The sequence below is a fragment of the Emydura macquarii genome, unplaced genomic scaffold (genome assembly GCF_026122565.2).
Source record: "Emydura macquarii macquarii isolate MOO-44397 ecotype Brisbane River unplaced genomic scaffold, CSIRO-AGI_Emac_v2 contig_1146, whole genome shotgun sequence".
NCBI classification, from domain to species: Eukaryota; Metazoa; Chordata; order Testudines; family Chelidae; genus Emydura; species Emydura macquarii.
Genome location: NW_027131283.1, coordinates 15,212,423 through 15,226,453, shown reverse-complemented (window position 1 = coordinate 15,226,453; position 14,031 = coordinate 15,212,423). Strand labels below are relative to the sequence as shown.

At 37.8% G+C, this 14,031-nt stretch overlaps 1 protein-coding gene across 4 annotated transcripts in view; it reads left to right on the top strand.

Annotated features, from left to right (window-relative positions):
* The window catches only part of TBC1D32 (TBC1 domain family member 32), a 158,911-nt gene that overhangs the window by 108,529 nt on the left and 36,351 nt on the right, over positions 1–14,031 (top strand). For 3 of the 4 annotated variants that reach the window (XM_067546666.1, XM_067546668.1, XM_067546667.1), the window contains exon 28: positions 7,725–7,808. In XM_067546666.1, coding sequence (XP_067402767.1) covers positions 7,725–7,808 — 84 coding nt within the window. Of the gene's footprint in view, positions 1–1,808; positions 1,856–7,724; positions 7,809–14,031 lie in introns of all 4 variants that reach the window. The other variant, XR_010919439.1, reaches the window with a different exon arrangement.

The following is a 14,031-nucleotide window of genomic DNA, read 5'->3' as shown; positions in this document are numbered from 1 at the left end:
AAGGGAGCTAAGGAAACAATATCTGGAACGTTAATTGGAAAGATGGTATTTTCCAGCCAGAAGTTACAAGCTAATTTTTTTAGAGCTGGACTCTAAGATCAAATCATACTAAATGATTAAAAAAACCTTGCCTAGAGAGGAAGGAGGAAGGTGAGCAGACTGCAGCTGCTTCAGTGAGAGAGACATAGAGAGAGAGAGGGAGAAACTGGAGCAGATCTGTCTGTCCCTCCCAGTTCAGAAATAGGAGTGACTTAGCGAAGTCGAATTTATAAAACTTGCAAGCAAGAAAAAGATTTAGGTAAGACCCAGGTTTGTATTTTCTTTGCATGACTAAGCAAGTTTGTTTTTTGTTTAAATCTGTTTTGAGTCACTTTAGTCACTGTTTCTCCAAAAGGGAAATCTTGGGAGCAATTACATTCTAATGGACCTGCTGGAGACGCCCGATTTGGGAAACAGGGAGCTGCAACTGTGAGCTATCCAATCTAAGAGGGGCTTCCACTCTTGAAAGAGGTGAAGGAAGCCAAGCCTATCACCTGGCGGGTACATTGAGCAGGATTGCAAAGGGATCTAAAGTGCAGCTCCCCTTGTAACTGTGATAGCCTGCTGTAGTGCCTTTGGTGCCAGTGTTTGGCAGTAGACTGTGCCAATGATTGACCACCAAATCAGTTACAGTATCATCTGGGAATTGACCACAAAGTCAAGGGATGCCAAATTTGCTTCCAGATGTCATCCTGAGCTTTTTGGAAGAATGAGGAATGCGTCCAGCCCCTCTTCAAGACACCTCCAGCAGTTCCCACTATGTCCAGCAAAAGGCTGCCCCAGAATATTCAGAAGAGTAAATCCTGGAAGCAGAAGCATGAGTCAGCAAAGACGACTGATCACCTGTAATTCAGCGTCCACACCAAAACCCAGTTTACCTTTGGGAAGGGTAATGGAGCAGCTTTGTCATAGAAACATATCTTGTTCCAATCAAGGTCTTTCTCAAATGTAAGCTGCTCAACACACTGGAGCGCTAATATTTGAAGTTGATGGTAATGAATATTCCTATTGTGCATTCATATTCTTGGGATGGAGTCGATTCCAGATGTCAATATGCGCTCCTCAATCTAGCTAAAACACACTAGGGCCTCTGCAAGACTATCACAAATTCTTCAAGTTTCAGCTTTGTGATGAAACTTCCTCTGGCCATGCTCTAGTATTTGCAATTGAAAAAAAAATAATGGCCACCCTCGCTGTGTGTCCTACCTTCAACACAAAAGGTTGGTGTTGGAAACAATGATGGCTTGAGAGAAGGCTGGTTGTTTTCATAGTGCTGCATCCAAAATCCTGATCTTCAGTGCTGGGATTCTTTGGTGTCAGCTTTACCAATCCATGGCTGCAATCCTCAGAGTTATAGACTATCAGGACTTTTTAGCCAAAGGTCAGGTGAAGCTATGGAAGAAAGCCTTTATCCTGATGAAATCTCTCTCCACCATGGAAACATCAGGAACTCAGAAGGCTGGTGAATGAGAGTGTTGATGAGAACTTAAACATCTATGTCGGTGATGCACAAAAAGGAATGGAATCCACTTCACTCTGTCTTAATTGTGTTTCCTCTTGAGTGCTGATGAGAGTAAAGAGCAGTACAAGCATTTTTGCCACTAACGTACAAACAGATACAACTCATGTAGGAACAGAACTGTTAAGTAAAAAGATGATGTTTTCAGAAAGTCACTTTTTAAAGTATGTCATACTTTAGGAAGGTGGTCAATATAACTAACAAACACAAGAAAGTTTAAAGGAAAACCAATATGTTTTCCCCTTTACAGAGAGACCGAGCAACCCAGGCGACCAGCATTTCTCCTTTACTTATAAGGTAAAGTAGGGTCTTTAGTGCAAAAGTAACAGAAAACTTAGTAAGTAATCTGTAAAGGAAGGGATTCAATGTAAAGGTAATGAAATGAGGAACTTTCTATTACTAGTTTGTTTGAATGTGGCTCAAGTCAGCAGTGATCAAAAGTTGCTAAATTCTCATTATGCCTCTTATGCCTGGTGAAATTAAATTTGTTAGTCTTTAAAGTGCCACAGAACTCTCATTGTTTTGCTGTATACAGACTAACATGGCTACCCCTCTGGAATAAATTCTCATTGCTTTTCATTCTCATAACCTCTGTGTAATGAGTTTATAGTTTTTTAGATGACTGTGGTTTACTGTAAGTGTCACAGTTTTTCTTTCTCAAGCACTCTGTAGAAAGGATAAACAAATGGAGGTCCACAACTCAAACCAGTAGAGTGCATTTTAGATTAACTTCTGTCAGTACAATAAAAATAAATTGAAATGTAATAAATTGTCAAATAGATTTTTTCTAGCATAAAAAATATGCTGACTTTTCCACACCTACTTTCTTGCATCTCTCCGCATTGACCTCCCAACCTTTTTAGCAGTTTTTCTTAAAAGTTGTGCATCATGCAGAATTTAAAATAATTGGAATGTGTGCATAATCAATTTATTTGAATGCAGGATATTTACTAGTCTGCTCTCTTGGCTTGGGCTATATGAAATTAGTGTTGAAAACTGTCAGTGTATCCTACTGAGTATAAAAAGAAACAAGCCATTGTGAAGAAAATAATTTTAATGTGAAAACAGAACACTTTATGTTAAAAACAGTGAGCTTCCAAAGGAAAGAATAGAGATTTATTCTTTTATGCTTTGTAGTGGGCCATATCCATCCTTAAAAGCTGATGTGCATTATTTGCCATAACATCACTGAAAAGCTATCAAAAGTGAGAACTGAGAATTTAAAGCAAATATTGCATTTTGTTAACATGAATCCAAAAAAATTTTACTGTATAAAAATATCTTTGCATTGAATAGTATGGGGAATAGCAAAGTGAGAAAATACTCATGAAAGCATGTTTGTATATCACATGGATTCTGGAAATGCATAAAGAATTTTATGGTACATGCAGAAAAGACCACTCGGGGAATGGAAACTGAATGACTTGAAAATAAATTTAATTATTCCCAAAAATACTTTAACAAGAAAAGGTACTATTAAACTCAGGGTGCTAACAGCTCTTGTTCAAATTCAATAGATCTGAATGGGGCTTTTTCAGAAATAGTAAAATTGCAGCTAGCTGTTGGTTTGGGAGAGCTTGTTTTTTTTTATAGAATATATTGTATGGGAGACTTGCTATGCTGTTTGCTCTGCATGTATATTATGAGTGGATACATTTAATAGGATTATTTTCCCCTTTTTGTTTATGAAGGGGAATAGGAGCAGCAAACAGTGTTGAAGGGAGTTTTGAAGGGAGTTTAGAGAAGGGAGTGTGTGAAATTTTCTGTCCAGGTAAAGTTCTAGGCTCAGAACCATAATGGACAGCAATGGAACAATGGTTGGTCTTACAATGTATTGCATTACCTGCAGTATTGTAGCAATTCTGAATTTGTACACCAAGAGTAAGTCACAATTTTTATTTAGGTCTGCTTGAAAAAATGACCAATAACTGAGTTGATTTTCATTTTAATGAAGATTTACTTCACTGTGCATATTTATTATTTCCAAAATCCAGAGAGCTCTGGATTCCAGATATCCAACTGAAAATAGCCTCAGCATAAGTAGCTAAAATAAACTTTTATTTGTTAAAGTACATAAACTATAGCAACTTAAAGCAGCCTATCATTTTACATAAATATTATCTCCAAAGAAATGTCTTGTCCTGTGAAAGCCTTCAATTTACTTCATAATTAAGTTTATTTCAGTACACTCCAGTTTACATATCTTTTTCTCTCACAAACTTGATTAAGAGTTTTCACAGACCCTTTCTGGGCACTTAGATGAATTCTTACAGATGGCTGAAATCAATTTTGTGCTTGAATTTCAAAAAACTGCTTAGCAGTTGAACTGTCACTTCTCCTATTAACTTGAGCACTGAACTGAAGTATTTGGCTGTTGGGTCAAGCGTGTGGATGCCTCCCAATTAAAAAAAGATCAAATTTAAAATATTCTGTATCGACTTTAAATTTTGTGAATTATGCAATGTTTTAATCTTGTGACATTGCTCCCATTTATTATTCAAGCATGACACATTTCATTGATCTGAATGTGAACAGTCATAAACTAAATCTACTCTTACATGTGAATTGCAAGTTTTCACAAGAGAAACTCTTTAGTTTCCATTTCTTAGTCCAATTCATATCAGTAATTTAAAAAAAAATGATATTATGCTAATTGTGGCCCCAAAACATACAAAGGCTTAAATACAACAGTGGGGTTACTCTCAGAATGTAAAGTTAAACACATGCATATATTTTTTCAAGACTGGGATCCATGCTGCTCCATACATATTTATATGTTAATCCATACTGAAGGATTTACTTGGTTCTAAGAAGAAGAAGAAAGAAGACATTTTACAAATGTCTAATTTTGAAGGCAAATGCTGCATGGCAGAATGGCTGAACTATGGCAGTAACAGAAGGGGCTTTTATGTGCTACTTCTGAAAATAGCTTTTCTTTTGAAAGATGTACTAAACAAGCAACAGTTTGGCAGAGTTCACCATCCTCAGGGATCCAAACTCCTGTGCTCTTGACTGAAAAATATTGCAGTCTCTAAATTGATTTTTTTTCAGGTATCCACAAAATGAACATACGGTGGTTCTTCAGTGAATCCCATTGAATAAATATGCTTGTGCTGTTTGCATTTATTTTTATAGAGGCATGATTTCAGGAAAACATAATGGTATTAAATTAATTCAACAGTCCTATATTCATACAGAGGAAAATAACCCAGTCTCTGTGTGGTTTCTATTGCTTTGATGCAGCAAGAGACTGATCTTTCTTGATAAAAATGTAGTGCCTCACAATATAAACTTGATGTTGCAACAATCATCATTTACTACACCAACTGCCATTGCATACTCTCCTTGTTACTACTGCAGTGAAATCAAGTGATATAATTCAAGGTTTGAAGACTTCTTTTGAGCTGATTTGTATGCATTAAAGTTCCATATGGGCCTGTTCCCCCAATGGGGAAAATTCTGGCACATAGAGTAGAGTCACTAATCTCCCAGCGACATAGTACAATATTTACAACTATGGATTGACAAGACACAGATTTCTATATGCAAAGATAGAATGTCATCTTGACAGTCTTTCTGAGTGGCATATTTCTTCCTTAATTAAGGCATTTTTAATAGACTGGATCAGTAAAAATGTAATCCCTGTGAACCTTTTGGACAATTAAACTAGCAATGTGTATAATTTAATGACAATAGATTAGGTTAAACCGTGGCTGGAGGAACTGTAAAAATGATTCTTCATGCATTTTTTATTGTTATTCTTAGGAGTAGTGAGGGTGTCTTGTAAATTGAGGGTGAGATCAGAGCCTTTTTAAATCTGATTTGTCTTGGTGATGATATCTGGTTTTGGGTCATGCTCTCCTTTTTTCATTTTCACTTTTGCTACCTCCAGTTCTTAGTGTAGGTCATTATTGTTCCCTACATGGGCTACTCACACAGAAGAGATGGGAAAGCTTCATTTGCATTTTTCTGTTTAAGGCAAAGATGTAGTTTGCCCAGCTACGGAATATAAAGGGATGCAGCCCCCCAAACCTAGGGGTAATTTTAAGATTGAGACGAGCCTGTGCAATTGCAGTGGCCCTCAATCCCTTAGCAGTTCTTCAGGAAGTATTCTACAACGTGATGAAGAAAGCAGGGTAAGGTAATGCTGACAGGGTGTGCACTAACTTAGTGGCTATTATCCTACAAGGGAGGGTGGTACAATTCCTTGGATAGTGTCCCGTTCTTGGGTGATATCCAGACCGATGATCCAGACCCTATAATCCCGAGTGCCTCACAATGCCTTGCTACTGTAGCCATCTGCCTGGGATGCCCACAGTCAGCAACAAGCATGCATACTATGTTTATGTATTGGGCAGCCCTGCTCCAGTGCTTTGGATCCTGGAGCCTGGCAATAATACTACAGACTTCCACTGGTCTTCACCAGCCTTGATTAATAACTGGTAAGGTGACCCCACACTCTCCCAAGTCCCGAATTTTCCCCAAAATGTGTTCTGAAATGTCCAATCCAGACATGGAACAATCAGAGTAATGGTAAGGTTTGTTGCACCTTTAAAGAGTCAATATACAACAGTTTGTTACTTTTTAAGTGGAATTATCAAACAGTTCAGTTGAAACACAGCACTGGATTGGTTTAGATTAAAAATAAAGCAAGTTTATTTCATTCCAAAGAGATAGCTATTAAGTGAGTACAAGTATAAGGATTAAATTCAGAAATGGTTACAAGAGAAATAAAGATAAAACGTTTCTAGAAACTAAAACTTAACAAGCTAGACTTGATTCATAGTACAATCCTCACCATGTGCTTTCACCAAGATGGCTAACTGAACCCCTGGGTCAAGATCTATCCCCCAAAGTCAAAAGGCTGCTACCTTTTTCATCTTAGGTGAAAGACAGATAACTTGGGGTGTCTTGGCCCCTCTCATTTTTAGTCCAATGAAACTTTGAAATGGATTCTTCTGAAGGATACATTCAGATAATTCTATTTCCAGTGTGAGGTATGCTACATGGAGTCTGTCTTGAAGAAGTAGTAGAAAACTTCCTTCCTCTCTAGGAGTTATCTGCTAAAATACAAATTATTTTAGTTCCTGCCCCCTCCCATGCAGCTGAATGAACATTAGACGTGATAGTTAATCTCCTCCTGTGCCATGGTAGTGTGTGGTTTTCCTCCATCCCTTGTTACCTTCATAGGTCTTTTTACACAATATGTAAATACAGTCTCATTTTCTTTCAAAGTGTATGGAAGTAACTACCAGCTGAGGAAACTACATTCCTTTGTCTAGGATAAACTTGTTTAACAATTTTATCTAGTCTAGGGCATCTGGCCTTCACCATATGATAGTGACATCCTACAATGGGAATTCATAACTTTACATATAATGTTGTTAGATACATTTTACCATGATGTTATTGACCAGCAAGTTATTAATTTTTAAATGATATCTCACAAAGCATATTTTGTACAAAGATTATTATAATAGTATGTGGAGTTTGAATATAGGGTTGCTTAGGGCCACAGATAATGACCAACTTCCAGCATCCTACTTGACCCCTCAACACAGACACTCAGAGAGGAGTACAAACCCCCTAGAAGCCTTGATGGAGAGACAGATCTATTGAGTAAGATTGTAGTAGTAATAAAATGTAGAAGCCCCTCCTTAAGATTTGTTCTTGTCCACTAATATTTACTGTATTTTTCATATTTTGGAAATCTTGCCATTACTCTTGTATAAGTAGGCAAATAGTTGATTTTGCATTGTTTATCACACAGAAGGATAGAACCCTTTGATCTTCAAGTAAAATTTTTACCCCACAGTCTACATCCACGTACAAATGTGGTAAAATACTGTAGCCTAATTAGAGTTAATTTTCTTTGTATATTGAAATTCTGAAGTAATCCTTGGAGGATCTAAAGATAATAAATAATTCCCTTTCAGTTCATACTGAATGGATTCTCAGTGAAGCTATTAAAATTTAATTTGAATCAGGAATGATGTTATGAATACAAAAGCACAATATTCTGAATTGTTTCCCCTGTACAAATGTGAATAAACATGCAGGAGTTCAAATTGCTTTAGTTGTCCATGTGTTGTGATTTTGTTGGGTAATGTAGTTCCACATTCCATTCATTGCCTCTAATGTTTTAATGGTTTTTTTCTTATTACAGTTTTGGCAGAATTAATTGAAAAGCTTGTTTTACATCTTTCTGAAAATCCATCAGAATGTTACTTTGGTACTGGAGTATATGAAGGTAAGTTTGCAGGCACTTCATATTTTTATTTAAAAGAAAAATAATTTCTCCATCGCTTTTTGACTATTAAAAAGTAGCTATACATCTTTAATGTTCTTTTTTTAACAGTTCATCTATTAATTATTCAAATCATGAGGACATTTAGTGTCCTTTTGGAACAGGACCTATTTGGAGAAGCATAGTATAACTAAATGTTAATGGGATTTTGAACATTCTTGTAATATATGTACAGTACATAAAGAGAGAGACAGAATAAATTATATGGCATAAAGGTTTTATGGACACTTATTTAGGAATGCATAGGTGGCTGAATAATGCTGACATCCAAAACAAATGCCAGTAACACCAATCCTGAATTGTGTATAAGTCACACATTTAACCAACCACTATTTTAGAATATTTTAAACATAGTAGCCCCTCAAAGATATGAACACCTCAGGAATGGAGGGTGTTCATAACTCTGAAATTTTTGTAACTCTGAACGAAACATTATGGTACAGTACCCTGCAGTCAGTGTCTTCCAGCTGCGGCTGGGAGAAATCACGGCAAAGGTCGCACCTGGCAGCACTGCCTGGTTTGCAAGCAGCTCCCTGCCCTATTCCTGTTTCTTGCCTTTGCGCTGAATTGAGGGGGCCTGCCCCGCACTCTTGGCGCTACAAGCTCCATCCCTCAGCCGCCTCTCCCCAGGGCTCGCTCGGCTCTGTGCACTGCTCGCCAGGCTCCAGAGGCAGCACACGGCAGTTGGTTTGTGCCAGCCTGCTGCCAGCGCCCTTCCCTCCCATTCCCTTGCATTCCCAGAGGTGCTGGCAGGATCCAGGAGTGCAGCCACAGGCAAAGCTTTAGCCCTTTAAAACTTCTACAGAACACAGCTCCTGCACTCCAGATCCAGGGCAGATTTTGACTGCAACAACAGCAACTCAGTAGCTTCCTGTGGCAGCTTCTATCTCCAGCTCTGGATTGACCCTCCTGACAGTGGGTGGTGGTGAAAACAGCCTCCCTGTCCCAGGGGGTAGGGTAGTGGGGGGTGAGGGGGAACAGCACCCTTGGCTTATAGGAAACAGTGCAGACCCCAGGCTGCTTCTGTTCTGCATGTCTAAGATGCAATACAGACACAGTATAGTACAGATATTTGCTTTATCTTTTCCCCCTCTGCTGCTGCCTGATTGTTTACCTCCGGTTTCACATGGTGTTTGGTTGATTGGTTGGTTGATAACTCTGGTGTTCCTATCTTTGAGGTTCTACTGTAGTTTTTTTTTTTTTTTTTTTTTTTAATTGTGAGGGCTATTTTTTAATGCAGACCATTATGAGTCCATCTACATGTATCAGGGAAGAAAAAATACAATTAACCTACTTTAAAGAACTCTAAGAATGACTCAAACTAACTTTCTTATACATTAAAATGTCAAGACTTTATAATTCAATTTTCTCAGTACTAGGAGGAAATATTTTGTGTCCCTTTGGAAAGCTGTTAATCTTCCCCTTTTGAATGATCTTAAGCTGCTGTTTCTATCCCAATTAGATCAGGACATATTTTTCCTTAAATCTGTTTCCTGTGAGACGTTTCCACCTTGGACCTCAGTCCAAATTCATAGAGAGAACTTTGTGGAGGATGAAAGGCTTTTATTTTTGAAAGGAGGGGATGATTTTTGTTTAACTGCAGCTCTTGGAAACTACTCAGAATGTTTAATGTTTGAAAAAATATTGATGCATATAGATTAGTGAGCAGAATGCAGGTGAGTTAGTCAAAGATACAGGATAAATAAAATGTATCACCCGGTCTGCAGATTAACAGCATTTATATCACCACAAAATATGTAGGCTAGCATAAGGGTTGGTTGAGAGCTGGTCAGAAAAATTTAAATAATTTTTTATCTGAATTTGCCAAGTTGTCAAAATCTAAATATGTTGCAGAAATGGTTCAATTTTGCTTAAATTCTGACAGAACCCACCCAGACAGCCCTGGAGCCAGGGCTTCTGGGAGAACTGGTTGGAGAACTGTTTCTCAAAGAATTTTGAAATGTTTTGGTTTTATTCCAAATCAGAGCAAAGCCAAATTTTAAGATCTTTAAATCCTCCATGAAATGGAATTACCATTATCTGCCCAGCTCCATGTATTTTTTGTGAGCTTTGGGTAGTTGTTATTCATAAGTGAGCTATATGAGGTAAAATTTTCAAAAGTGCCTGTATCCTATTGAAAATGAATGGAGCATAGCCTCCTAAGAGATTTAGGTACTTTTGAAAATTGTAACCATCAGTCCAGATTAATAAATATATCACTTATTTACCATGTGATCAACTGTGCTGGGCTCAGAGAGTGAGTTTTAAAAACTAAAAAATGTAAAATATTTCTAAACATAAATTGAAATAATGTTTCTAGATCAACAAATCATGATTTTAAAGTTCTCTATCTGATGATCTTCCAGAGTTAGATGCAAGTGCTAGATCCTGTTGCAAAAGGTGGGATTCAACCCACTATCTAGTGGTATAAAATTTACCTTTTGTCCCTACAGGGCTATATATGTATCAGAATTCAGAGTTGTGACATTTGTACATCTAGAAAACCTGGCCCATTTACTCTGTCATTAAAAATCTCTGACTCAGACTTGCAGGGATTGGGTAAGGGGCTATTTAATTGTGGTGTAGACCTTTGGTCTCAGCCTAGACCTTGGGCTGTAGAACCCTGCAAGATGAGAGGGTTCCAGAGCTCGGGCTGCAGATACTTGGATACATGTTAGATATATGTTAGGCTTGGAAAACACCAGGCTTCAACGTTCAGTAGGCTTTATACCCATTGGCCTCCTTACTTAGAACAGAGAAAAGTAAAGAAAGGATCAATACAGCAACAGAACAAAACTGATAAAACCTCCTTTCAGGGTTACCTTGGGTTTTACACTTTCTCTTTCCATGGTAAACAACCCAGGCTGCATGGCAGCCCTTTTCAGAGTTTTCCAGTAGTATTTTAACCCAAACATTCTTATAAACAAAGCAAAGTTGTACACACATTTTTGGAACATGGTAGAATGTCCAGTTCTCAAAACAAATGTTTCAGTGTACATTATGTTGTTCCTTGACATTACTCTGGTTAAAGGTAACAGGCCCTTTGAGATTTCATTAATCCATAAATTATTAGTTCTTATCAATCTCTTTTCAACAGGGAGATAAGTTTTATCTGTTTCATTGTCACAAACAGTGATAACACTCATTTTATTAGATTTCTTATTCTTGCTCTGTATAAAGTCCTCCACTTAGTCTAGCTCATAAAACAAATATATTTATTATGATTATGAAGAACCTAGTAATGGGAGATACAGGAGTTTGAAATTACATGAATACACGTAAGGGCAGAAACTAAAGATAAACCGTTTTCCTCTTATATGTTGTGAAATGAATAGGGCCAACTGGAAAACAATTCTATTTCTTGAAAGCTTTCAAGGTTTGGAACTTGTTTTTGTTTCAGTGCAGAATGAAATGGGAATCAGAACTTCTGTTTCCAGACCAAATGTAAGTGTTAGGTTCCAGTGGCAAAATAATGAAAGAAAGATAGAAACTCATGACCATTCTAAAAACTGAGCTTCCTTATCTCTTTGGATGACAGGTTTGTCACTCTCTGATTGATCTGATTATGAATGACGCCTTTAATACCCAACCTTTCCAAGATCCTCTATCAGTGGGTCTAATGGGAGGATTTTTCTAAGAAAGGGGACAACTGATTCTTGACAAAGACTAATTGTATTATTTGTGTTACATGATGTCTTTCCTTCACTAGGCCTGTTTATGCAATCTCAACCAATTCTTATAAATATTAATATTTAATACAAAAATAAGGAATGGCTTCTTTTTTACCAGCTAGTGCATTATTCAGAATTAGCCCATGTTTTACATGGAGGGGCTGTTATAAAAAGAATCAACCCAAAACAAAAACAAACCAGTCAACCTACAGAAATAAAAACATAGTAAGATAGACCTTCCACCAGAATTACTACATAATATTTAACCAGTAATATATAAGTAGATTTTAGGACCACATGTCTTCCCAAACACCTATCCTAACCCCACCTCCAAAGAAGTTCACAGAGCATCTGACATATGGTGGTATGTTCCATCCTTCCTCTGACATCACTCCTTTGAGCTTGAACAGTCTCTTGAACAACAGAGGCTTTAATAGAAGCCAGATGTTTAATTTGAATAAAGAGGAGCTATGATTTATATAAAATTAATTTCAGTCCATTGCATAGATATTCAGTGTTTATCATGTTCCTTGAAATAAGAAATTGATTATCCTTTTAAAAAATGACAGCTTTCTACACCCTTAGGTAGCTGAAATTAGAATAACACAATCATCCATCTGTTGTGGACTCCCTCAGGATTTCAATCTATTGTAAAATTTGCAAATCTGGAAAAAATCAAATTAGTTTGGGATGTTATCCCTTTAAAGATAAAAGAAGAAAAAATAACAGATAAATCTTTATGCAGTTGCAGTGCTTAATTATGAACAGCAACACAAACCTTAACTGATGTTAACTTTCTATTATCAAAATTGAAAATGTACTCAGATGAGAGCACATGCACACATAGTATGGGCATTCAAAATTAATTAATTCTCTCTATCCATTTCCTGCCACTGGTACTTTCCTATTTGCTTTTATTTTTCCTCTGACTTAAAAAAAATGAATAATCTAGAGCTAAACCATGGCTCTGACTGCAAGTGGCCACTGAGCAGGGCAAGAAATGGGAAACTGCAATGGTGGTGGAGGGGGAGATATTACATCTACAGGAGGAAGGGAGACCCACTCTTGACATAACTACTTCCTATTCCTCTAGAAAAGATGGAGTTTTCCCTTTCTCCCAATGCTGACTTCCCAGCCCAACCCCCAGCCAGACATACCCCCCTTGGAATGTGCAATTAGCTCTAGCAGCCTCTCCTTACATGCAGGAAGTACAAGCAACCTCATTATGGCTGCCTCCTTCATAGATACACTGGGTTGAGGAAGTGATTTCCAATGCCTTGTACCTCTCCCTCTCCTGCATGCTCAGGAACAGATATAATTTGGCTCAAAGGCTCCATCTGCAGTTATAGTGGCATGTAGGGTACAGACACTGCATGCCCAGCTAGCTCAGGTATAAATAGCAGCATAGAGGGTGAGGCACAGCTTGGCGAATAGAGTGCCATACACGCCTGAACCTTTATTGTATGTACCCTATATGTCTTTTTTACATGTTCAAGTAGTGCTTCCCACACTTACACTCTATTTTAACTGTGTAGTATCCCGTTGCATACCCACTGTCAAAGCCTTTCCCTCCCACAGTGAAAGGCTCCACCAGCGAAGAAAGGTGGCAGTGGGGGAAAGGCTCTGGCAGCAGGAAGCCTTCCCCATTACTTCCCTCCTCCTGAAGACTTTCCCTACTACCTCCTCCCTGCCAGAGATTTTCCCTTCTGCACTGATAGGCTCCGACAGCAGGGAACTGCCAGAGCCTTTTCCCACTCCTGGAACGTTTCACTGTGGCATATAGCTACACACGCATGCCTGCACTCAACACTCCACAATAAGTGGGGACATCGCCTTAGTGTCCTCTTAATTAAAAAGTCACACAAGGGAGGAAGTAATTTAATTGATTTTTAGATAGTTATGATGAAAAGCATTTTTTGTACAATTGTCCTGTTTTGTTTTCTGGTTCTTACATATTCCTAGAGTCCAAATGCAGGATACAAGATGCTACGTTTTATATCTAGTGAAAAAAAAATCACTTCACCACATTCTGTTGGGCTTTAGAGCTTTTTGTATCCAAACATACAAATATAACAGAGAGAAGGAGGAACTTGGTTACAACACAATAGTTGCATGACATGGATACAACATGTTTTGTAGTGTAGATTAGACCTAATTATGTCCCTGCAAACAGATATAAATCCTTGAACCTACAGAATATTCTGTCATTCAATATGCATTTTAACTGATCTGCTTGTCCTCTACACAACTCAGTTAGTCTGGTTGGTAGATAGCTGTTAAATATCAAGATATCATTACAAATGTGCTGTGCATGCACAACATTCATAACTTCAAGTTTCATAACTTGGGCTTGAGGTGTGAAGGCATGGTAAGAAGAACAATCCAGGAGATGAGCTTTCAAGAGGCATGTTAAATAGAGGGTATATGCTTCCTTTTCATGGCTAGCTGCCAGCATAGGGACCTTTGCTCTGTGCCCAGGAAGTCTTTTTTTTCAA